The sequence below is a fragment of the Salvelinus namaycush genome, chromosome 36, assembly GCF_016432855.1.
Source record: "Salvelinus namaycush isolate Seneca chromosome 36, SaNama_1.0, whole genome shotgun sequence".
In the NCBI taxonomy this organism is placed as follows: domain Eukaryota; kingdom Metazoa; phylum Chordata; class Actinopteri; order Salmoniformes; family Salmonidae; genus Salvelinus; species Salvelinus namaycush.
This window is the reverse complement of record NC_052342.1, coordinates 7,076,308-7,103,950: the sequence shown is the minus strand read 5'-3', so window position 1 is coordinate 7,103,950 and position 27,643 is coordinate 7,076,308. Positions and strand designations below refer to the sequence as shown.

Here is a 27,643-nt window from a genome sequence, read left to right as displayed (position 1 = left end):
ACACACATTGCCTTTCATAGTAGTGGTGGACAAATGTACATACTTGGGGGTACATGTCACGGACAAATTTGGTAAACTTTTTAAGGCTAGTTTTACTCTTCACCTTACTCTGGTGAGGAAAGATTTTATGAAAGATGGTCACTACTCCCCCTATCATTAGCTGGTCAAATTAATTCGGTTAAAATGCATATCCTTCCTAAATTCTCCTATCTCTTTCAATGTATACTTATTTTTATTCCCAAATCTTTTTTCGAAAACACGATGGGATTAACTCAGACTTCATCTGGAATAAAAAAATCCAAGGATCCGCAAGGTGTTCCTGCAAAGGCCTAAACCCTGAGGGGGCATAGCCCTACCTAATTTCCAGTTCTATTATCGTGGTGCCAACTTCTGTGTCATTCAGTACAGGATACGTGCAGATACCCCACATATCGTTCCAGCGTGGTTGAAGATAGAATCTTTATGCATGTCATCCTCATTGGCTGCTTTGACACATTCCCCTGTTCATTCTGCTGCTTCAGGTTATACCAAAAACATTTGAGTAAAAACCACTTACTTCTGTGGAAATCACCCTCTCCTCCTCATTTTGTGCGGATTAAAGATGTCTTACACTTTAGTAAATTGGGCAAGATAAAATACACCCTACAGGGTTCTTCTGACAAATTCTACTGAATGTTGCAGCCTTTCTTTACCTATGTAGAAACACTGCAATGTCCCTTTACTCTACAGTAAACTAAACCTAAACTTTGTATTTCATTATTCTACTTTGTTATTAGAATTGTTCTATTCATTTTGAAGACTGGCCATGTTTTTTTTGTGTACTTTGTTGTTTCTAATGTATGTTTTTTAATGAAATTATTACTTAAACATTTTATATTTGTGTGTGGGCATATACTGTACATTCCTACCTCGTTCAAAAAGCATGTTCCCATGGTATATCGAATGTATGAAATCACATGTGTACTGTACATACTGTATCTCAAGCATTGTTTACACTGTAACTGGAAAAAAATACCAATTAAAAAGAGTTACAAAAAAAGCGTACACTTTTCAGAGTTCTAACACTCACAAACAGGGGGGGGGATAATGTCGTAGCGAATTCTTTGGTTAGCGCTACGTGCAATACGACATTTGGACTTGCATGAGACATCCAAGGTAGGCCTAACAGAAACGGGTACTGTAAATGTGCAATGAGCAGAAGCAGAGCCTGGTCATTTTAATCTGGATCCAGCTAATCAGCCAGCAACCCCAGAGGATTCCGTCACCATTATCATTATCAACTGATCAATTGATTTCCTAATGATCACATACACGTGCCAATTACTCTGCAGTGCTCCAGCGATCATTTTGTCAGGGAAAGGCCATAGCCATGCACTGGAGAAAATATTGTATAGATTTCTAATATGAAAAAACACACTAAAAGAACCGTATTAAATCAAACACTGTAACCGGGAGTCTGGGGTAAATTTAGAACAGTCTTGTAGTGCGGCTAGAATGTGAACACAATTTCTGAATGGGATTCTTTTTTTGCCTCAACCATTTCCTACCCTTTCGAAAACGTAAACTTTGGATGCAAGAGTTTGTTTTCAAAATGCATTACATTCAGGTCGTAATGACCTAAGCCTATGACAATGAATGCTTCTCAAATACAATCCCTCCCACTGTAGAGTACAGTAGCTCTCTTCAGGGAGCTAAAGAGCTGTGGCAAGCAAAGTAGTGTGTCACAGGGTGGAAACCGTCCAACAATCCCCATCCAAACAGCCCTAAGACTGCAGTGATGAAGCATAATGGCAGTAATTACACGTGGGAGAGAGAGTTGAAAGGCTGGGTGAGAAATGCTGAGGGAGAGAAAGAGTGTGAGGGCCTATGGAGACAGAGAGCGAGGGAAATGGAGGGAGTCGAGGGAGAGCGAGATAATCCCCCAAAGTGTTTTCTGCCCTACCTTTTAAAAAAGTACAGCTTTTAAATGCTTTCACGAGAAGACACCAACGACTGCAAATCGTGAGCCTGGTTGTGTGTGGCTGTGTGTTTGTGGATGAGTGTTTGTGGATGAGTGATTGTGGATGAGTGATTGTGGATGAGTGATTGTGGATGAGTGATTGTGGATGAGTGATTGTGGATGAGTGATTGTGGATGAGTGATTGTGGATGAGTGATTGTGGATGAGTGATTGTGGATGAGTGATTGCATGCGGGTGTTGGGTTCTGCTCGTGTGCTGTACGTGTGTGCGCATGTGAGAGGTATGCATGTGTGTACATCCATGCAGCATGTACGGCAGAGCACATGTAGCTCACGTAAGTCGCAAACACTCCTCAACGCCACGACAAATCCTCCACTCTGAAGTACGTGTTGCACAGAAAATGCCCGTCGTGATATCTCCCACGTGGTTGATTCATAATACAGAAAGGCTTCTCTCTTTGTGGATTAGATATCGAGGTCTTATTAGGCCACCTGAAATGTTCATGGACGGCATAAGAGCAGCGAAGATGTCTGTTGACTGCACAAAGAGTGTCCTGACACGTTGTAAAACACCTCTCGTACACACGGAAGGCCGCCCGCCCGCCTGCCTCCAGAGAGTGAGAGATGGGAGAGTAGTAACCCCGTAACTGCTACGGTGTCCATATTAGGACACACTTCCAGGGAAGTAGTACAGAAGAGATGAGTCCTGACGGCGAAACAGTACAATGTGTGATCTGATGTTTTTTTACTTTACAAAGCAGAGGCTGATGTCACCACTTTGAGTAAGTGTTGCAGAGTGATGACAATAGCCTGATTTGCCAATTGCTTTCATATTAAATGGCATATTGGTCTATAGACAGTAGTACTGTACTCTTGGCCATGATCCTCAGTCAGTCACTGACTGCATGCAAGCAATAGGATTGCCATAAAGAATACATATGTAGTACAACACCTGCGCAACATAGCCACTTAACTGATTTTTCATCTGCATATAACATAAAATGGATTCTATCTGGATCCGACCAGTTTTCCCACAGCGGAGAACTGATCAACACACCTAGTAGCCATGACACACTGTGGGACTACGGCAGCTTACTGTCTGGCCGGCATGGAAACCGCAATTACGCAGATAAATATCAGTAACGAGCTACAGCGTTTGGCATCTCTTCTGTCCACAAGAAAGAGCACAAGGTCAGCAAATAGCAAGTAGATTGGTCTCCTCGGGGGTTGTGTTTACTAGACTAATGGCTGGTGAAGACCGTCTGCCAGCTAGCTTCTGTTGTTATCTTATTAAAGCAAATATGGCATTTATTTTAGTTTTGTCTGGGGCCTGTAAGAACCAACTGTAAAGTAACAATTACGATGTTAGCCATCACCTGCTAATTGCTTCCACTTGTTAGCCACATAATATGGATACTTTTAAGTGTCCTTTGTACACTATTTGTAGGATGAACATAAAGTACTGCTATCTCTTTGTCTATAAGATTGTGGCTGAAAGGAAACGTTACCAATTCTACCTGGAAAACGTTGCAAGTGAAACACAGCACTGACGTGTTTGGCTCACGCCAACAACAAAGCTATCGATTACGGTTAGTCGGATCACAGATAGTTGATGGTGAAAAAGAGTGAGAGACCTGGGTAAAGGCAGTAAACTGGTACTCTTCCTTGTAAACGGAGCGTTCCGTACTTTTGTTATTTTCTAACTGGAGATCGATGTTTCCAGAGAACAGAGATCAATGTAGTTCACTGGAAGTAGACAGGTGGTGGGTCCATCCTGACCTGGCTAGGAGCACGCTTTCCATCTAAACTTAGGCCCTATTATGTCTGTTCCTACTAACCCAGCCTCTAGTCTTAACAGCCAAACTCCTCAGTCTGGCTCATCAGCCCCTGACACCTGGCCAAGTAAGGCTTATACACCAACTTGTAAACAAACAAGTTCACATCCTGATGGCCATTTTGGATTCCCTTCAGCATTAAAAACCACCACCTGTCGCCGGCTCTCTTTTTTCCACTGAAGTAAGACAGATTGCAATAAGCATAAAAGTGAGCTTTTAATTTCATTCATGCTGTGCTGGCAAGAGCAGCAAAGCTGTGCGAAGGCTATAAACGTCAAAAGGGTAACAGTTTTACCAAGAGGCCGTGTTTACTGTAGATAAATATGTGCATATTTATTGTTTGTATCTGCATATCTGCGGATCCAAGCTTGCTTGGGGAAATGAAAATGCCTATAAACTGTTCACAATTTACACTGAAGGTGTCTTAGGGTAGTTAGCAGGGTGAGACACATTTTAAACATCTAAAAGGAGATGGGTCTCTGAAACCAATTTGATTGTAATCTTGTGTTGGGATTATGTGTGATTGTTTGTGAACTCTGGCAGAGTAGTCAGTCCAGGTCTTAGTAATGTGAACAATATTGGTTCATTGAAAAGGTAAACAAACCCAGATCATGGTTCTGCAATCACACATCCATGAGTGATTACTTGAATACCACTTAAAATACAGGCCCCTGTGTGTGGTGTGTGTGTGTGTGTGTGTGTGTGTGTGTGTGTGTGTGTGTGTGTGTGTGTGTGTGTGTGTGTGTGTGTGTGTGTGTGTGTGTGTGTGTGTGTGTGTGTGTGTGTGTGTGTGTGTGTGTGTGTGTGTGTGTGTGTGTGTGTGTGTGTCTGCCTGTCACTCACAGGGGCCAGCTACATCTATCAGAGCTGCTTCAGCCTCCTCAGAGGTGGGCCATGGAGAGAGAAGGGACAGCAGGGGGACAAACACAATAACGACATAGTAGAGGAGGACAGAGAGGGGTGACAGAGGCTAAAGGCGGTTATTACTTAAGATCACATGAGTATAGCCAGTGTTGTCCAACTCAGAATAGGCCCCACACACGTTCCAACTGTATTTTGTGCAGTTATCGTATCTTGTTTGGAATTGTTTGTGACACGTGTTGGTTGCATCATGTGCGTTTGATCATCCCATTGCAATGCCTTGCATTTGCAGGGATTTCATTTCGTCAGACTTGTGTGAGTACTGGGCATTGATCCCAGTTGTGGCACGATTGTCAAAACAAGGGAATAGAGTCAAATCGGGTAAGCCAAATTCAAATTGAGAAAATCTCCCTCTGTGTGGTAGTGTATACTACCGTTCAAAAGTTTGGGGTCACTTAGAAATGTCCTTGTTTTTGAAAGAAATTGTTTTTGTCCATTAAAATAACATCACATTGATCATAAATACAGTGTAGACATTGTTAATTTTGTAAATGACTATTGTATGGCTAGAAAAAAAATTACTTTCTTCCCAAACTCATCAGTCTATTCTTGTTCTGAGAAATTAAGGCTATTCCATGCGAGAAATTTCCAAGAAACTGAAGATCTCGTACAACAGTGAAGAGGCGACTTCGGGATGCTGGCCTTCTAGGCAGAGTTTCTCTGTCCAGTGTCTGTGTTCTTTTGTCCATCTTACTATTTATTTTTATTGGCCAGTCTGAGATATGTTTTTTTCTTTGCAACTCTGCCTCTTCACTGTTGACGCTGAGACTGGTGTTTTGCGGGTACTATTTAATGAAGCTGCCAGTTAAGGACGTGTGAGCCGTCTGTTTCTCAGACTAGACACTGATGTACTTGTCCTCTTGCTCAGTTGTGCACCGGGGCCTCCCACTCCTCTTTCTATTCTGGTTAGAGCCCGTTTGCGCTGTTCTGTGAAGGGAGTAGTACAGTACGCAGCGTTGTACGAGATCTTCAGTTTCTTGGAAATTTCTCGCATGGAATAGCCTTAATTTCTCAGAACAAGAATAGACTGATGAGTTTGGGAAGAAAGTTATTTTTTTGCTAGCCATTTTGAGCCTGTAATCGAACCCAATAACGCTGATGCTCCAGATACTCAACTAGTCTAAAGAAGGCCAGGTTTATTGCTTCTTTAATCAGAACAACCATTTTCAGCTGTACTAACATAATTGCAAAAGGGTTTTCTAATGATCAATTACCCTTTTAAAATTATAAACTTGGATTAGCTAACACAACATGCCATTGGAACACAGGAGTGATGGTTGCTGATAATGTGCCTCTGTATGCCTATGTAGATATTCCATTTAAAAGAATCTGCCGTTTCCAGCTACAATAGTCAGTCATTTACAACATTAGCAATGTCTACACTGTATTTCTGATCAATTTTATGTTATTGTAATGGACAAAAAATGTGTTTTTCTTTAAAAAAACAAGGACATTTCTAAGTGACCAAACTTTTGAACGGTAGTGTATATTGATTAACTTCACGTTTTATATTTTGAACAACAGTAAACGGAACAATGTTTCTCGTTGCGAGGTTAAAGTATGTAGACGGAGTAATGGCTCAAAGCAGGCAATTCCTGAAGGTGCTCCAAGGGCCCATTTTAAATTTTCCCCATTGGTATAAAAAAACTAACTCTGTCCATTTCTCAAATATCTATTATATTTCAATGTGACACCAGTGCATTCCGTCATCTAATTCCAGATGCCATTTCAATGTCTATGCTGCTAATCTTTAAATGCCATTTGTAAAGGTGGCTGCCAGATGCAACAATTCCACCTATGCCCTCTCCATAATACCCCATTCAGGCGATCTCATTTGTGGATCCACATTCCTTTTAACATGCCTTTGCCCTCCAGAAATGGGGTCTGGCTCGTAAAAATAAAAATAAAAATTGCAGGTTTACAGGGTGACACTGAAATAAGGAGAATAGCTATTCAAGCCAGTCTACTCCAGACAACCTTGTGTTGGTTGAAGGCGTCTGACTTATTATATTACACTGTATGTACAGTTAAACGATAAGGTTATTAAACCTGATTCCATTTACCTTTAAGTAAATCAAGGTAACCCAGATCACTCAGTAGATGGACTAATATCCCCGTTGCTTTAACTGGCCAAATATATACTGTTAAAATGAACACAGTGCCTTCAAAAATAATTCATACCACTTTACTTATTCCACATTTTGTTGTGTTACAGCCTAAATTCAAAATGGATTGAATTATTTTGTTCCCTCTCACTCATCTATACACAATAACCCACAATGACAAAGTGAAAACATGTTTTTAGAAAATGTGTCTAATTTATTGAAAATGAAATACAGAAATATCTAATTTACTGTACATGATTATTCACACCCCTGAGTCAATAAATGTTAGAGTGGTACTCAGTAAAGTGGTACTCAGTAATGTGTTGGATTTGCCCCAAACATAACACTTTGTATTCAGGACTTGAAGTTAATTTCTTACTTTAGTGCCTTGTTGCAAACAGGATACATGTTTTGGAATATTTGTATTCTGTTCCTTCTTTTCACTCTGTCTTTTAGGTTATTATTGTGAAATAACTACAATTATGTTGATCCATCATCAGTTTTCTATCACAGCCATTAAAAACTCTGTAACTGTTTCAAAGTCACCATTGGTCTCATGGTGAAATCCCTGAGAGGTTTCCTTCCTCTATGGAAACTGAGTTATGAAGGACACCTGTATCTTTGTAGTGACTGGGTACAGTGGCTTGCAAAAGTATTCACCCCCTTGGCATTTTTCATATTTTGTTGCTTTACAACCTGGATTTCAAATTTATTTTGGGGGGGGTTTGTATCATTTGATTTACACAACATGCCTACCACTTTGAAGATGCAAAATATTTTTTTATTCTGTAACAAATAAGAAATAAGACAAAGAAACAGAAAACTTGAGCGTGCATAACTATTCACCCCCGAATAGTCAATATTTGTAGATCCACCTTTTGCAGCAATTACAGCTGCAAGTCTCTTGGGGTATGTCTCTATAAGCTTGGCACATCTAGCCACTGGGATTGTTGCCCATTCTTCAAGGCAAAACTGCTCCAGCTCCTTCAAGTTGGATGGGTTCCGATGGTGTACAGCAATCTTTAAGTCATACTACAAATTCTCAATTGGATTGATGTCTGGGCTTTGACTAGGCCATTCCAAGACATTACATGTTTCCCCTTAAAACTTCTCTAGGGTAGGGGGCAGAATTCGGAATTTTGGATGAAATGCATGCCCAAATTAAACTGCCTGCTTCTCGGGCCCAGAAGATATGATATGCATATAACTGGTCGATTTGGATAGAAAACACTCTAAAGTTTCCAAAACTGTTAAAATAGTGTCTGTGAGTATAACAGAACTGATTTGGCAGGCGAAAACCTGAGAAAAATCCATTCAGGAAGTAGTTTTTTGGGGGGTTTTGTAGTTTTCTATTCAATGCCATTACAGTATCCATTGACTTAGGACTCAAATTGCAGTTTCTATGCCTTCCACTAGATGTCAACAGTCTTTAGAAATTGTTTCAGGCTTGTATTCTGAAAAATGAGGAAGTAAGAGCAGTCTGAATGAGTGGACCCTAAAGTGTCACGGAGCTTTTTCATGCGCGAGACCGAGAGAGTGCCTTTATTGTTTACCTTTTAAATTGACGACGTTATTGTCCGGTTGAAATTTTATCGATTATTTAGGCTAAAAACAACCTGAGGATTGAATATAAACATCGTTTGACATGTTTCTATGAACTTTACGGATACAATTTGGATTTTTTTGTCTTCCTGTTTTGACTGCGTTTGAGCCTGTGGATTACTGAAGAAAACGTGCGAACAAAACTGAGGTTTTTGGATATAAAGAGACTTTATCGAACAAAAGGAACATTTATTGAGTAAATGAATGTCTGCTGAGTGCAACCATATGAAGATCATCAAAGGTAAGGGATTAATTGTATAATTATTTCTGACTTGTGTAACTGTTCTATTTGGCTGGTTACTGTTTGTAATGATTTGTCTAGTGGGCTATGTTTTCAAATAATCGTAAGGTATGCTTTCGCCGTAAAGCATTTTGTAAATCTGACACTGTGGTTGGATTCACAATAAGTTAATCTTTAAACATATGTAAAATATGTTTTGTTTTCTGAATTTTTATAATGAGTATTTCTGTATTTGAATTTGGCGCCCAGCAGTTTCACTGGCTGTTGAAGAGGTGGGACGCTAACGTCTTATGTACCCAAGAGAGGTTAAACCACTCGAGTTTTGCTTTAGCAGTATGCTTAGGGTTATTGCCCTGCCGGAAGGTGAACCTCAAGCCTTGTCTCAAATCTCTGAAAGTCTGAAACAGGTTTCCCTCAAGAATATCCCTCAAGAAAAACATCCCCACAGCATGATGCTGCCACCACCATGCTTCACTGTCGGGATGGTGTTCTTGGGGTGATGAGAGGTGTTGGGTTTGCGCCAGACATAGCATTTTCATTGATGGCCAAAAAGCCACATTTTTGTCTCATCTCACCAGAGTACCTTCTTCCATATGTTTGGGGAGTCTCCCACATGCCTTTTGGCAAACACCAAACATGTTTGCTTATTTTTTTCTTTAAGCAAGAGCTTTTCTCTGGCCACACTTCCGTAACGCCCAGCTCTGTGGATTGTATGGCTTAAAGTGGTCCTATGGACAGATACTCCAATCTTTGCTGTGGAGCTTTGCAGCTCCTTCAGGGTTATCTTTGTTGCCTCTCTGATTAATACCCTCCTTGCCTGGTCTGTGAGTTTTGGTGTGCGGCCCTCTCTTGGCAGGTTTATTGTGGTGCCAAATTCTTTCCATTTTTGAATAATGGATTTAATGGTGCTATGTGGGATGTTCAAAGTTTCGGATATTTTTTATAACCCAACCCTGATCTGTACTTCTCCACAACTTTGTCCCTGACCTGTTTGGAGAGCTCTTTGGTCTTCATGGTGTCACTTGCTTGGTGGTGCTCCTTGCTTAGTGGTGTTGCAGACTCTGGGGCCTTTCAGAATAGGTGTATATATACTGAGATCATGTGACAGATCATGTGACACTTAGCTTGCACAAAGGTGGACTTTATTTAACTAATGATGTGATTTCTGAAGGTAATTGGTTGCACCAGATCTTATTTAGGGGCTTCATAGCAAAGGGGGTGAATACATATGCACGCACCACTTTTCCATTTTTGATTTTTTTAAATAAGTAATTTTTTTCGTTTCACTTCACCAATTTGGACTATTTTGTGTATGTCTATTACATGAAATCGAAAATAAAAAAAATCTATTTAAATTACAGGTTGTAATACAACAAAATAGGAAAAACTCCAAGGGGGATGAATACTTTTGCAAGGCACTGTATACTGATACACCATCCAAAGTGTAATTAATAACTTCGCCATGCTCAAAGGGATATTCAATGTCTGCTTTTTGTTGTGTTTGCCAATCTGCCAATAGGTGCCCTTCTTTGCGAGGCATTGGAAAGCCTCCCTGGTCTTTGTGGTTGAATCTGTGTTTGAAGTTCACTGCTCGACTGATGGACCTTACAGATAATTGTATGTTGTGGGGTACAGATATGAGGTACTGTAGTCATTCAAAAATCATGTTCAATGCTATTATTGCACACAGAGTGAGTCCATGCAAAGTATTATGTAAACCTTGTTAAGCAAATGTTTTTATATGTTTTATTTAGGCTTGCCATAACAAAGGGGTTGAATACTTAATGACTCAAGACATTTCAGCTTTTCATTTTTTATTAATTCGTAAACATTTTTAAAAACACTTTGACATTATGGGTTTTTGTGTGTAGGCCAGTGACACAAAATCTCAATGTAATCCATTTTAAATTCAGGTTGTAACAACAAAGTCGAGCAGTAGAAAAACTTTCTGAATGCACTGTATATTGCAACAGCTGCATTTCCATAGTTAAATGCTTCCCTTGTCTCCCCCTGGCTATTGGGATTTTGAAAAACAATGCGACTGGGAATCAAAATGGCATGCCCATATAACAGTATTTCACAATAATGCCTTTCGATCTGGAGGGTGGTCTTTTATATCCCCCCAATGGTCCAAATGTTGAATCCATACTCTTGCCAATATCATGGACAGTAATGCTTTGGAAACATTCCAAGATTTGAAAGTCACAAACACATTACTAGGCAAATCTTTTTTTCTATATGTACAACTTAGGTCAGCCATCCAATGATAGGATTTATAAAAATATTATCTGGGCTCCCGAAAAGGACTGATCTCTGTAATATATAAACAACTTCTGGAAAGCTCATATTTTGAGTTAGTCATTAAAACACCTGTTTGGGATAGGGGGCAGCATTTTCACATTCGGATGAAAAGCGTGCCCAGAGTAAACTTCCTGCTACTCTGGTCCAGAAGCAGTAGTAGTATTGGATAGAAAACACTCTGACGTTTCTAAAACTGTTTGAATGATGTCTGTGAGTATAACAGAACTCATATGGCAGGCGAAAATCTGACAAAAATCCAACCAGGAAGTGGGAAATCTGAGGTTTGTAGTTTTTCAACTCATTGCCTATCAAATATACAGTGTCTATGGGGTCATATTGCACTTCCTACGGCTTCCACTAGATGTCAACAGTCTTTAGAACCTTGTTTGAGGCTTCTACTGTGAAGTGGGGGCGAATGAGAGCTGAATCAACCAGAGGCCTGCCAGAGTGCCATGAGCTGATCACGCGCACACACGTGAAAGCGACCTGCATTCCATTGCAATTCTAAAGACAAAGGAATTCTCCGGTTGGAACATTATTGAAGATTTATGTTAAAAACATCCTAAAGATTGATTCTATACATCGTTTGACATGTTTCTACGAACTGTAATATAACTTTTTGAACTTTCGTCTGAACTTTCGCCTGGACTTGCCCGCGCCTCGTGAGTTTGGATTTGTTTACCAAACGCGCTAGCAAAAGGAGGTATTTGGACAAAAATGATGGACTTTATCGAACAAAACAAACATTTATTGTGGAACTGGGATTCCTGGGAGTGCATTCTGATGAAGATCATCAAAGGTAAGTGAATATTTATAACGCTATTTCTGACTTTACTGACTCCACAGCATGGCTTGTTTTTGTGTCTGAGCGCCGTACTCAGATTATTGCATGGTTTGCTTTTTCCGTAAAGCTTTTTTGAAATCTGACACAGCGGTTGCATTAAGGAGAAGTATATCTATAATTCTGTGCATAATACTTGTATCTTTTATCAACGTTATTTATGAGTATTTCTGTAAATTGATGTGGCTCTCTGAAAATTCGCTGGATGTTTTCGAGGCACAACATTACTGACCATAACGCTCCAATGTAAACTGAGATTTTTGGATATAAATATGAACTTTATCGAACAAAACATACATGTATTGTGTAACATGAAGTCCTATGAGTGTCATCTGATGAAGATCATCAAAGGTTAGTGATTCATTTTATCTCTATTTCTGCTTTTTGTGGCTCCTCTCTTTGGCTGGAAAATGGCTATGTGTGTTTTTGTGACTAGGCTCTGACCTAACATAATCATATGGTGTGCTTTCACTGTAAAGTATTTTTGAAATCGGACATGATTAGTAGATTAACAAGAAGTTAAGCTTTAATTTGGTGTATTGCACTTGTGAATGTATGAAAGTTACATATTTCAAAAAAATATTTTTGAATTTTGCGCGTTGCCTTTTCAGCGGAATATTGTCGAGGGGTTCCGCTAGAGCCATAAGAAGTTAAAAAAGTATGGTCCACAGATCTAATTGAATCTGAACAACCCTTTAACGGCAACAGAATATGAACAAGTATGACCATGGCATCCCATAATCCGAACCATCAATTTATACAAGTTCTTTCACAGCCTGTATTTAACACCAAGGAAACGTTTTACGGTGAGAATGGCTCCAACTCCCAACTGTTCACCGTGTCTCCAAAATCAGGTAAAAAGGTAAAAAAAAGGTAAAATCAACATTCTTCCATATGATGTGGGAGTGCCCTGCAGTTGACACTTCTGAGGCAAAGTTACAGAATGAATTTTGATCTGCATGAATATAAATATTCAATGTTTTGCATCTATTATGTTAGTTAATGATGATAGCTCCTTGAATCTCTCAATCAATCAGAGATAATTACTGCTGGCAGACAGCACTACCGCAAAAAAAGATGTTGCCTCTTAGATGGCAATCACCTCACATCACATATACAGTTGAAGTCGGAAGGTACCATACACTTAGGTTGCAGTCATTAAAACTCGTTTTTCAACCACTCCACAAATTTCTTGTTAACAAACTATAGTTTTGGCAAGTCAGTTAGGACATACAGTATACCTTGTATACCTAATTTTTCCAACAATTGTTTACAGACAGATTATTTCACTTATAATTCATTGTATCATGATTCCAGTGGGTCAGAAGTGTACATACACCAAGTTGACTGTGCCTTTAAACAGATTAGAAAATTCCAGAAAATGATGTCATGGCTTTAGACGCTTCTGATAGACTAATTGACATCATTTGAGTCAATAGGTGTACCTATGGAGGTATTTCAAGGCCTACCTTCAAACTCAGTGCCTCTTTGCTTGACATCATTGGAAAATGAAATCAGCCAAGACCCAATTTTTAGACCTCCACAAGTCTGGTTCATCATTGGGAGCAATTTCCAAATGCCTGATGGTACCACGTTTGTCTGTACAAACAATAGCACGCAAGTATAAACACCATGGGACCATGCAGCCATCATACTGCTCAGGAAGGAGACGCGTTCTGTCTCCTAGAGATGAACACAATTTGGTGCGAAAAGTGCAAATCAATCCCAGAAACAACAGCAAAGGACCTTGTGAAGATGCTGGAGGAAACAAAAATAGGACTGTTTGGCCATAATGACCATCGTTATGTTTGGAGGAAAAAGGGAGAGGCTGCAAGCCGAAGAACACCATCCCAACCATGAAGCACGGGGGTGGCAGCATCATGCTGTGGGGGTGCTTTGCTGCAGGAGGGACTGGTGCATGTCACAAAATAGATGGCATCAAGAGGACGGACAATTATGTGGATATATTGAAGCAACATCTCAAGACATCAGTCAGGAAGTTAAAGCTTGGTCGCAAATGGGTCTTCCAAATGGACAACGACCCCAAGCATACTTCCAAAGTTGTGGCAAAATGGCTTAAGGACAACAAAAGGCAAGGTACTGGAGGAGTGGCCATCACAAAGCCCTGACCTCAATCCTATAGAACATTTGTGGGCAGAACTGAAAAATCATGTGCGTGCAAGGAGGCCTACAAACCTGACTCAGTTACACCAGCTCTGTCAGGAGGAATGGGCCAAAATTCACCCAACTTATTGTGGAAAGCTTGTGGAAGGCTACCCGAAACGTTTGACCCAAGTTAAACAATTTAAAGGCAATGGTACCAAATACTAATTGAGTGTATTTAAACTTCTGAAACACTGGGAATGTGATGAAAGAAATAAAAGCTGAAATAAATCAAATCTCTCTTCTATTATTCTGACATGTCACATTCTTAAATAAAGTGGTGATCCTAACTGACCAAAGACAGGGAATGTTTACTCAGATTAAATGTCAGGAATTGTGAAAAACTGAGTTTAAATGTATTTGGCTAAGGTGTATGTAAACTTCCGACTTCAACTGTATGTATGTATGTATGTATGTATGTATGTGTGTGTACAACAATAACGTACGTATGCACGCACGCCCGCACGCACGCACACACAGTGCCTTCAGAAAGTATTCACACCCCTTGACTCTTTCCACATTTTGTCTTGTTACAGCCGAAAAAGAACATGTATTAAATTGAGACAGACTGATGAGCAACCCAGTGACTGACGAGCAACTCTAGTTGCTAAAGGGGGTGGAAAACATGGTTTCCGGAATTGCGAGGTGAGGGGGTTGTATTTCTGACGGTTTTTCTTTCTTTTGAGTGACAGCCTATGGGTACAAGTTTTATAAACATATAATTTGAAATGGATAATGCACCTGTAACACCCCCCCCCCCCAAAAAACATTTTTTTATAATAATAATAATAAAAATGGTTTCACAGGTCAGGGTGTTTCATAGGCTGCAGAGGTAAGGTCATGTTCATTTGGGTGTATTGTAAATGATACTGGTAATACTGTATGAGCAGACTGACTGTATGACACGTCAACATATCTGGGACATATCTGACAGGCACCCAACCATGTCATTACCTAATCAGCGTTGCATTTTATCATATGACAAAAATCAAGCCCATCCGCCGCCTGCATAAACACTGCCATTATCTGAGTAAATAATTATTTGCCTGCATTTCAAAATGCTGATTACAACCACCCCCCCCATTGTGTGTAAATCGGAGAGAGAGAGAGCTCATCCAATATGGATGAAATGGCTGCTGATACTCTTGATCATAGCCCTTAATTAGCCGACAGTCAATGTTGAACTTAGCCAAAGATAGAGGGAGGGAGAGAGAGGCAGGGGGAAAGAGAAAGAGGGAGGGAGAGAGAGGCAGGGGGAAAGAGAAAGAGGGAGGGAGAGAGAGGCAGGGGGAAAGAGAAAGAGGGAGGGAGAAAGAGGCAGGGGGAAAGAGAGAGAGGGCAGGGGGAAAGAGAAAGAGGGAGGGAGAGAGAGGCAGGGGGAAAGAGAAAGAGGGAGGGAGAGAGAGGGCAGGGGGAAAGAGAAAGAGGGAGGGAGGGAGAGAGAGGGCAGGGGGAAAGAGAAAGAGGGAGGGAGAGAGAGAGAGGCAGGGGGAAAGAGATAGAGGGAGGGAGAGAGAGGCAGGGGGAAAGAGAAAGAGGGAGGGAGAGAGAGAGAGGCAGGGGGAAAGAGATAGAGGGAGGGAGAGAGAGGCAGGGGGAAAGAGAAAGAGGGAGGGAGAAAGAGGCAGGGGGAAAGAGAAAGAGGGAGGGAGAGAGAGGCAGGGGGAAAGAGAAAGAGGGAGCGAGAAAGAGGCAGGGGGAAAGAGAAAGAGGGAGGGAGAGAGGCAGGGGGAAAGAGAAAGAGGGAGGGAGAGAGAGGCAGGGGGAAAGAGAAAGAGGGAGGGAGAAAGAGGCAGGGGGAAAGAGATAGAGGGAGACCTAATAGCCTGAGAGATGGCAAGGAAGAGGACATGATGAATGTACTTTAACTACTCTGGCTCTCCTATTTGAATCCACTGCTCGGTGTGACTCAGGCTGTGTATTGAGAGGGTGAGAGTGCAACCAGTAATGGGTGACCGACGGCTAGCTTTAAGTGGGTAATACATGGGCATTATCTACATTATAATCACTGAGAAATAATGAATATGCTAATGGTTCTCCATACTGTACAGGTTGGGGTTCTGGTCAGACAAATGTAGTTGTACACTCTAAGAACGATAAAGGGTTATTTGGCTACCCAAACAGGCCAACACGCAAAATTCAATTACTCAACTCTAAAACTTAGTTTGGCTGTCCCCCCGCATGCTATGGAAGGCTACGTCTGAACCGGGGTTCAAAAAGCCTGGTGTTACCTTTGTACTACTGTATCTTACGTTAAAGAGACTTCCAAAGTCAGTAACCCTTGATTCGTCTTTGATCTCTCCTCATCAAAGGAAGCCTCAAGGTCAGAGGGAGGCTACATGAGCAAGAGGTGGGCAAGTCAGAGAAACAGTATTAGCTCTGAGTTATACTGTGGGAATACGTGTCATCTCAATGCTGATACAGTAGAGGATATTGGGTATACTGGACATTCGGCAGAACTGCCTGGCTGGCCACTTAGCTATGCCTTTACATTAAACATTCACAGATAGAGATAGAGAGGGGTGTGGTGTCTCTCGGGTAATATTATCTCATACAAAGTGCAATACCTCAGAACGCTGTCACATCTTCAGTTATTTTTTTTGCGGAACAAAAAGGACGTGGTTTTGAATATCTTGCTGAAAATGACCTAACTTGCTTATCAGAGCACAGCCCCCCCCCCACCCCCACACACACACACACAACTACCTGATTACTAAGCAGGAATAACTAATGCTCATTGGGTGAATGCGCTAGTATTTCTTTGAAAAGCCATTACGTAAGGTAATGAAGTCAGGCACTCTAGGGGCTGCTTGTTCACCGCCGGACTACTGTGTACTCCACAATCAAAGTTTGCCGAGATTTGGGCCTTGTTAAAAACCCACTAGTTATTCAGGGGAGGAAGTAGGTGAAAAGTGGGGGGGGGGGCGATAACTCACAGTGAGTCGATAGATGAACTAAATTAGCAAAAATGGTTTCGTAATATAGATGGCTACCTAATTAGAACTGGGTCCAGTTGCACCGAATTAAACCCCAATTTCAAACGTTATCCTTAATAAGGGATTTGAACAGCAGAGAATCACGCAAGAGTATTTGATCTGTTTTTCCAAACACTTGTGTTCTCTGCAAGTGCTGCCTCCCTGCCACGTCGTCTTACGCATTATACCTGATGCTGTGTGTCTTTGGGTATCGTCATGTTCAGCTCACAGTCTTTCTCACTGTGTTCTACATTCATAACCAGGGGCTGAGATCTTCAAGTAACAACGCTGAGTCATTGAGACGTAATGTCAGCGGGAGGAGAACTGAACCACTAACTCGGAGTTAGGTTCTTCTTCCCGGTGTAGTTCAAAGGTTAGAAGGCAGGTAGGCTGTCATAGGGAACACCCACAGGGTGTGATGCTTTAGCATGGCAGCCACGTCTGGCAACTTTGACAACTAATTTGCCCTAACATTTTAAGGAAAAGGTCAGACAATCTTCTCCCCAGGATCATGAATAGTGGATAGGGCTCAGAAAGGTTCGGAGAACCACTGAATAAGGCAGGTGTAAGAGGTTTTTCATTCACTGCTAGGGTTGTAGGAGTGGAGGGAACACTTGTCAATGTCCAGTTGGGACTTCTGCAGAATCTCTCTAAATCAATGATGTTTCAACCCAGTGTCTTCAGAAAAGGCTATTTTCTCAGAGAAACGTAGGAAAAAAACTTCTAGAATAATCTTCTGTCAAACCCAGGTAAAAGTAGCAACATTTTCTTTTTCTGAATAATTGTAGGCTAAACAACTGCAACAGAATGTGTTGTTTGTTTGTGCCTTCATTTAGCGACAACAGACTGTACTTGATACGTCCCTTTTGTTAGTATAATATCATTGATAATTGAGAACATGGTTGCTGTGGGAGAAGCTACAGTGTCGTGTGGACCTGGACAGAATGTGGGGGATAGCCCTTAGACACACAGATTCCAATAGCACCAGGAGTCAACCATAGTTAACTGATCAAAAGAAGGGCCTAAGGTTCTTGAAACATATCTAGTGAGTATATTTTAGCACTTAAAACCACTCCGACGAAATGTCAAAATAGAGCACGAAAAATGCTCTACAACTTGAAAGACAACCACATTCCCACTCAACAATCGTTACCCGCACACGTCCAGTGTCCATGTTGAGAAGCCTTGATAGGGTTAGAGAGTCTTGAAGTCGGTAGCTTCTCGATTAACTTACTTAACCAGGAGACTGAGTACTGTGTATCTCCACATCCAAAACATCCAATGCCCAGCAGGCTCTCTCCCTAGATGGACGTATGTGTGACATGCACTTGTTCAATTAAAGCCAAATGGGGGAGAGCCCTAACCAGTTTATTATCTTCTGCCTGGACGTCATTGATCAAGCCGTCGAGGTCGACTGTTCACAGTGTGGCGTGACAGCTTAATCCGCTCCCGACACAACTCCCCACTACACACTTGTGTGTTCCACACAACATTCTGTAGCATTCTATAGGGTCGTAAGCATTTTTCCACCACACATCAGCAGAAAGAGGGCCAACCAAGGGAAGTGGGGTTCTGAGTTGAGTTATCTGAGATTCACTGGTCTTCTATCGGGTCCGGAAAACAACCAGTTGGTTTAATGCCTGTTTTAGACTTCCTTGTAAGACAAACTCCATGGGAGACAATATATAAAAGGCCAGACACACTGCGATACTACGTGGCATTTCCATTTTGATTCAATGCCGAAGGAGGAAGTCATCAACCAATCAATTCTATGGGAAATCCACAGCATGAGATTCAATTGGTGCATGGAATAACAATTATTAGCCTACCATCTAAACAGTTCTAGTATGGTCAAAGTAATGACACTTATATCACAATCTGGCATATCGCACGCACGCACGTACACGCACACACGCACAAGTAGACGCGGACAGGGAAAAAGCGGTTAGAGCTACTGGTATTAGCTTAGCCCAAGTTTAACACTCATTAACACTGAATCCCAGTGAAATATCTAGGCCATGTGTGATGCCAGAGAAAACAGCCAGCCAGACTGTAGGTTTGATGTGATTTATCCGCCTCTGTCTCGCCATCTCCCTCTGCCTCCCCGTCTCCCTCTGCCACCCCCTGTCTCCCCCCGCCACCCTCTGCCACCCTGTCTCCCCATCTCCCCCTTCCACCCCATCTCCCCCTGTCTCCCCCCGCCACCCTCTGCCACCCCGTCTTCCCATCTCCCCCTGCCACCCCATCTCCCCCGTCTCCCTCTGCCACCCCCTGTCTCCCCCCGCCACCCTCTGCCACCCTGTCTCCCCATCTCCCCCTTCCACCCCATCTCCCCCTGTCTCCCCCCGCCACCCTCTGCCACCCCGTCTTCCCATCTCCCCCTGCCACCCCATCTCCCCTGGCACCCTCTGCCACCCCCTGTCTCCCCCCGCCACCCTCTGCCACCCCGTCTCCCCATCTCCCCCTTCCACCCCATCTCCCCCTGTCTCCCCCCGCCACCCTCTGCCACCCCGTCTTCCCATCTCCCCCTGCCACCCCATCTCCCCCGGCACCCTCTGCCACCCCGTCTCCCCATCTCCCCCTTCCACCCCATCTCCCCCTGTCTCCCCCCGCCACCCTCTGCCACCCCGTCTTCCCATCTCCCCCTGCCACCCCATCTCCCCCGGCACCCTCTGCCACCCCGTCTCCCCATCTCCCCCTTCCACCCCATCTCCCCCTTCCACCCCATCTCCCCCTGCCACCCCCTGTCTCCCCCCGCCACCCTCTGCCACCCCGTCTTCCCATCTCCCCCTGCCACCCCATCTCCCCCTGCCACCACATCTCCCCCGGCACCCTCTGCCACCCCGTCTCCCCATCTCCCCCTTCCACCCCATCTCCCCCTGCCACCCCATCTCCCCCGGCACCCTCTGCCACCCCGTCTCCCCATCTCCCCCTTCCACCCCATCTCTCCCTGCCACCCCCTGTCTCCCTCCGCCACCCTCTGCCACCCCGTCTCCCCCTTCCACCCCATCTCCCCCTTCCACCCCATCTCCCCCTGCCACCCCATCTCTCCCTGCCACCCCCTGTCTCCCCCCGCCACCCTCTGCCACCCCGTCTCCCCATCTCCCCCTTCCACCCCATCTCTCCCTGCCACCCCCTGTCTCCCTCCGCCACCCTCTGCCAACCCGTCTCCCCATCTCCCTCTGCCACCCCGCCTCCCCCTGCCACCCGTCTATCTTTGTCTGTCTGTCTCTCTCTCCCTTCCTGTCTCCCTCTGTCTCCACCTCTTTTTTATTCTACATTATCACAGACCAAGCCCAGCCAAGTGAATACAACACACACAAACAGTGTGTTGCAGTGAGGTTCTAGCGATAATCTCCTTTTCCCCAGAAAAGCGCCCCTTAACGCCTTTGACAAGGAGAGAGATGAATAGCCAGGTGGTTGATGCTATGTGACAGCTGATGGAAATATATTTTTTTAAATGGTGTTTCCTATAAACAGTGATCTGAGCAGCAGACCAAAGTAAACCAAAGGGGAATGGAGGGCAGCCCTAGAAGGGGTCTGCGTCCCAAATAGCATTCTATTGCCTATGTGCCTTTGTCAAAAGTAGTAGAGCACCACATAGGGAATAGGGTGCCATTTGGGATGCACCCAAACCGCTTTCTTTTTAAAGCCATGCAGATTTCCCCTCTGGTCCTCTGAATGGAGAGCGGCTATTTGCTTATTCATTCGATTAATTTACCCAATAGGGGGTAAGTGAGGAAGGTTCTTCAAAGCACCTCCATAAAGTCCCTGCTCACATTAACCCCTCATTATATCAATACTGTCTATGACACCGGTCCATGTTGGAGGGAGGGCATTGACAGTGGTGGGTCATATGTGGGTTGTCAGATGAAAGGGAGACTGTCGCTATTTGTTCGCTTTAGGCAGAATTGAGTCGTGTATCTGCAGGAGGCAGTGGTGTAAAAAGTTAAAGTAAAGATACCATAATAGAAAATGACTCAAGTAAAAATTCCAGTCACCCAGTAAAATACTTTGAGTGAAAGTCTAAAAGTATTTGTTTTTAAATTGACTTAAGTACGAAAAGTAAATGCAATTTCTTATATATACTTAAGTATCAAAAGTAAAAGGATGAATCATTTCAAACCAGACAGATAGCCCGGGGCACACTAACACTCAGTATTAATTTACAAACAAAGCATTTGTGTTTTGTGAGTCTGCCAGATCAGAGTCAGTAGGGAAGACCAGGGATGTTCTCTTGATAAGTGCGTGAATTGGACAACTTTCCTGTCCTGCTAAGCATTCAAAATGTAATGATTTATTTTGGGTGTTAGGGAAAATGTACTGAGTAAAACGTACATTATTTTCTTTATCAATGTAGTGAAATAAAATTAAAAGTTGTCAAAAATATAAATACTAAAGTAAAGTACAAATACCCCCCAACAGTATTTTTACTTAAGTACTATACTTTACATCACCAGCAGGAGGGTACGTCTCTGCAGGTGAGTGCACCCACTGCATCAGGTAAAGTCTTTCCTCCCAGCATTTCTATGACTGCATTCACACATGAATTTAGAACTCCTATGCAACAAAAAAAATTATAAAATATATATCTGTCAAATCTGCATCAATCAAATTCTACAGATGTAGGATCTTAATTTGATCACTCTTTTGTTCCTGAACAAGAAATGCAAACTTGTAGTGTATTCGAGGTTTACAAAGGCTTAAAAAAAATTGTAATTTTCACTTTCAAATGTCAGACTTGATTTGCCCTAACGAAAAATGTATCAACCCCTACAAATCATGTCCATTAATTATAATCCACATAATAATTTGCATTTCCTGTTGATGCAGGATTATTTTCCTGCTGTAGCAAACTGCCTCAAATTCAGATCCTACATCTGTATAGTAACCATGCCGACAAGAACACTGGTAGCCATTTTACAACCAACACCATTTTCTTTCCAACACCAGAGACGAGGTCCCTTATGAAATATTGAATCTGATCTGTGTTTAAGGTCACATCATATTGTATTTGCCCTGCACATTTTCTTGAAATGAATGAAGAGAAAGTGAAGAGGCTGAGGAGGAGGAGGAGAGAGGGAGGAAGGGGAGGAGAAGGCCAAATATCACAATCAACTGCCATAACCAGCAGGATCCCTGAAGAATATTCCCCCCTTTTCCAACGGAGGGAGGGAGGCCCTGAATGGCGCCAAAAACGTTGACTCACTCAAGTGTTACTCTTTTTCCATTATGAAATGGAGGGATAGATGGGGGGGGGGGGGGGGGGGAAGATGAAAGAGAATAGCTTTATTCCCATTTCCTCCTCTGGTTCACGCCCATTCATCTGGATGGCCTATTGATCTCCATTTTACCAGCCCATTTCCCTGAACGTCTCCGCCTGTGTTTCACTGCAACCGCCCATACGTAACTGTGCCGCTAGCTAAATAAATGAGGAGAATATTGTACTGTGTGGGTATACAGCAAGCAATTCCAGTAGAGCATCTGGCCTGTATGACTTGGCTGAAAACAACCATCAACACCGTCCAAGGGAAAGGGCAAACAATGCTATTGTATTTCCTTAAATTGAATATTTATCCATTTCCTGTGTATTGCTGTGCAGAAGCTAAGTGGAATTCTGAGAAGAACTCGGTTGTACTTAACATTCACAGAGTAGAGAAGCTCTTTCTCTCACTCTTATTTTGAGGCTGTATGAGGAGTGAGAGCGGACTTGATGGGCACAGATACTGTAGGCACGCAGAAACCACACACATACAAACAATCATAGACTACACACCCCATACACCGGTGAAGGAGGAGAAGAACCAAAAACGTCAGTGGCCCTATCTCGACCCAGTTGCTTAGCAGCCCGGTAGAGAGGGGCCCATTTTACTTCCTTAACACTGCCATTTAGTGTGTAAGAGATGGGTATTCTCTCTCTCTGGGTCGAGCCCAAGTGTAATCTCTCCATGTTTCACATGGCCAGGCAAAGGGATACCGGTCCGTGGCATTTCACATTTTCCAAAAAGTACACAGGTAGGACACACACACAAAGAGTGCTCACCTTTCCCACATTGGAACGACTAGGGAAAAAGGGGGCAAAAAAAAGAGTGCTTTCCTATATTACGAAGACAATGAATAAGAAACAGAAGAACAAGAAATGAAGAAGTGGCAAGCCTTGACTGACTGAAGGCAGGCTGTCTTCGTTCGTCTTGAACCATGGACAGACAAATCTGGTTATGGAATTGACGCGACGAGGAGTGTCAGGCAGAAAATAGGAAAGTGTCAGCGCCCCTCAAAGCGCTTGCAAAATAGACGTGCACACGCCAAGCCACTCAAAATATGCTTTAAGGATTTGCCTCGCGCCTCGCCAGACAAAAGACGACCAATTTAGACCTGTCCTGTTGTGAAGGCTGCGTCACCCTCTTAAGAGCACAGACATCCTTTTGACGACTACATTTCAATGGAGTTGCACAAGAACATAAAAGCATAGTTGTAATGGCCTCTGATGCTTTATGTTCTACTTAATAGCTACACTGATTGCTTCTTTGATGATATTCTCAATCATTCAAAGACAGTAAAAGTACATATGAAATTGCACACTGAATTTTACCTCCTTATAGCGAGTATATAATATCCCATGTTGGTTAGATGAGAGGATATTAGAGTGGGCACCGGATAACGTACAGATCATTTTGATAGAGCAACGTAATTTCTGTGTGTGAACCGTGTTTGACAAGAACAGAGTTAAGTGAAAGTCCTTGTGTGACTTATTGAACTCTGGTTTACTTGAATGAGTGTGTCATGGATGTTATGCGGGTATTGTTTGGGACAATGTGCACCGTAGCTTAATCAAGGCTTTTCTAGGCATTCATCTAAAAGACCATGGACTGGTATTATGAACACTACCATACACTATTATAAAGGGCTGAATATGACCTATATGATCATATCGCATACACTACCTGATCAAAAGTATGTGGACACCTGCTCGTCGAACATCTCATGCCAAAAATCGTGGAAATGAATATAGAATGTGTCAGCATATGGTCTCACAAGGGCTCTGAGGATCTCATCTCGGTACCTAATGGCAGTCAGGCTACCTCTGGCGAGCACATGGAGGGCTGTGCGGCCCCCCAAAGAAATGCCACCCCCCACCATGACTGACCCACCGCCAAACCGGTCATGCTGGAGGATGTTGCAGGCAGCAGAACGTTCTCCACGGCGTCTCCAGACTCTGTCACGTCTGTCACATGTGCTCATGTGCTCAGTGTGAACCTGCTTTCATCTGTGAAGAGCACAGGGCGCCAGTGGCGAATTTGCCAATCTTGGTGTTCTCTGGCAAATGCCAAACGTCCTGCACGGTGTTGGGCTGTAAGCACAACCCCCACCTGTGGACGTCGGGCCCTCATACCACCCTCATGGAGTCTGTTTCTGACCGTTTGAGCAGACACATGCACATTTGTGGCCTGCTGGAGGTCATTTGCAGGGCTCTGGCAGTGCTCCTCCTTGCACAAAGGCGGAGGTAGCGGTCCTGCTGCTGGGTTGTTGCCCTCCTACGGCCTCCTCCACGTCTCCTGATGTACTGGCCTGTCTCCTGGTAGCGCTTCCATGCTCTGGACACTACGCTGACAGACACAGCAAACCTTCTTGCCACAGCTCGCATTGATGTGCCATCCTGGATGAGCTGCACTACCTGAGCCACTTGTGTGGGTTGTAGACTCCGTCTCATGCTACCACTAGAGTGAGAGCACCGCCAGCATTCAAAAGTGACCAACACATCAGCCAGAAAGCATAGGAACTGAGAAGTGGTCTGTGGTCACCACCTCCAGAATCACTCCTTTATTGGGGGTGTCTTGCTAATTGCCTATAATTTCCACCTTTTGTCTATTCCATTTGCACAACAGCATGTGAAATTTATTGTCAATCAGTGTTGCTTCCTAAGTGGACAGTTTGATTTCACAGAAGTGTGATTGACTTGGAGTTACATTGTGTTGTTTAAGTGTTCCCTTAATTTTTTTGAGCAGTGTATATATATATATATATATATATATATATATATATATATATATATATATATATATATACACACACACACACACACACATATATACATACATACATACATACATACATACATACATACATACATACATACATACATACATACATACATACATACATACATACATACATACATACATACATACATACACTCACGGCACACACACAGACCAGACTCTGACATTGCTCATTCTGATACTGCTCATTCTGCATTTTTTACTTTCTTAAAAACATTTTGTATTATATGTGTACTGACTTGTATGGCTAGATATTACTGCACTGTTGGAGCTAAATAACACAAGCGTTTCACTGCACATGCAATAACATCCGCAAATCTGTGTACGAGACCAATAAACTTTGATTTGATTTAGACTCAGATTGAGAACCACCTCCTCTCCTCCCTCCTGTAGTGCTGTCTGCCCCGTCCAGATTGCCTCCTTCAACTCAATAAAGGAGAAATCCACATCCCCCTATAGAGGCGTCCCTCTTAAGCCTCTTAGCAACAACCGAAGAGTTTATCTGCTAGACCAGAGAGGGAACGAAGGAGAGAGGGAGGTAGGGAGGAAAGAAAAGGAAAAGGCAACAAATTTGGAGAGCAAAATGTGAAGAAAGGGTAGGAATACAGATAGACGGAGAGGGGAGGGGGACACTGGAAGATAAATGAAATAGGAACAGAGTGGAGAAGTCAGTGTGAGAGGAATAGAGGGAGAGAGAGATCGAGAAAAAAGAGAAAGGAAGAGAGGATTACGGGTTTTGTATTCCTGATGGGGCATAAATTAAACGAGGGAAGACGGCAAAATGAAAGACAAAGCAATATCAACTCAAAATGCCCAATAACCCCTGGTCCTCAGGGAGATACTTAAAGACCATGTGCATTTTTTTCCCTTTCACTTAAAAACCACCAAAACACGACGAATGATGCACAACAAATTTCCATTTGAATACACTCAGGGGAAGGGAGACTTGGGGACTGGAACGAAATCCCTGCAAAAGCAGAGCCATTTCAAGCAGAGAATTTCCATTGTCTTAAATAGCTGGAAGTGTATGTATAGGGAATAGCACAAATACTATTTGAGAACAGTTAGAATCACATAATTAACACCTTCAGGAAATCATGGCAAATTGGAGAAAGATTGAGGTGTTATGCTCTATTCTTTAATTGAATTTCTAGGGTATTAATCACTTTGTTTCGATGAAATGTGTCACCTGCTTCCATTATCACTATTTGCAAGTGAAAAAGACGAAGTGCCTGAGATAGATGTCGCCTATACTATATTCCAATGATACTGACCCAACAGGCAGCCACACACATGACCGGCGGCCATCTTAGCACAGGGTGGGCATCCATCTGAGTGGCAAGGCTGCTGGACCGAGAGCCAGTGAACCCAACTCCAATTCAACATCAGCTGGATCCGGGGACCATATACAATTCATGGACCTTGAACTGCCAAAGTCACAATTCATGGGCATCATAGAGTAGCGTTAAAGGCCACGCACACGTTGAAATGGTCACATTTGGAATTGCTGCTCACAAGTGGAATGCCAACTCCTCAGCCTTTTGACTGTGTTGCCACAAAAGCAGAGTGTGTGTGTGTGTGCCTGTGTGACTGTGTGTGTGAAGGGGGAATTAGGCGCCCGTGAGAATAGGCATGGGTTTACTTTGCTCTTCCAGGACAACAGCACTGTTCATCTCAAGGCAGCATCTGGGGTAGTCGATGCGGGGTAAAGAGTAGCACATCAATGCCTCCTTCCAAAAGGCTCTGCAGCAATTCAGCAGTACAGCGGGACGCCATTCAGGTCCTATTCTCCTGCTCTTTTCCGAGGCGGAGGGAGAGATACTGTCTGTAAAAGGGTTTGTTGGCTTTAATTGTTTTCAAATCCTTCTAAATGAAAGCAGCCGGCGATATGACAATATACGAAAACCAATATCACTGTAGGGAACAAAGGGAATGTGCCATAAACGAGATGAAAAAGATGTAAGCGTCTTGGTAGGCTTTTCAGATTAGACAGAGTAGAAAAATGGCGGTGGTAATCATACTGGAACGTCATGTTGATACGGTACATGATACAATATCATTATTTTACTGTTGTTTGAATCAACCGTTTTGAGATGCAGTCAGTAGCACCCATTAAACCTCGAGCTATTTTTCCCATAGGGGATTTGAGAAACACTTAAAATAGGGGCTGTGTTTTGTGTAGGCTTACCCTAGCGTGGCGTTTTGATAACCGTGTAAATCTATCTAGGACAAGGTGACTTTTTAGCAATACATTCACCTGTATTTACTCCCCAAAAACGAAATGCTAATTAGCTGCTAATGTGTCTACATATGCCATGAAGATAAAGGTAAGAATCTCTGGATGAACTATCTAATGTTAGCTAAATGTAGTAATGAATACATAGGCTACATTTCTTTAAATTGACAATTCTGTGAACTGTTTTAAATTGACACAATACCTGTTAGCAAACGTGTCAGCTAGAGACAATGTGCAGGAATTTTGTATGATGTCTACTTAGATGCTAATTAGCATTTTAGAATCTGAGTAACTAGAGCCGAATATATTGCCAAAAGTCACGTTGTCCAAGAGAGAATTATATGGTTGTCAAAATGTCAAGCCAGCAAAAACCTACACGAAACACAGCCCTTATTTTAAGTGTTT

The 27,643-nt window shown here is 42.8% G+C and overlaps 1 protein-coding gene across 1 annotated transcript in view; it reads right to left on the bottom strand.

Moving 5' to 3' along the window:
* Window positions 1-27,643, bottom strand: part of LOC120030344 (neurexin-2-like) — an 848,849-nt gene that overhangs the window by 753,581 nt on the left and 67,625 nt on the right. The window contains exon 2 of the mRNA XM_038975718.1: window positions 18,271-18,320. Coding sequence (XP_038831646.1) covers window positions 18,271-18,320 — 50 coding nt within the window. The remainder of the gene's footprint in view (window positions 1-18,270; window positions 18,321-27,643) is intronic.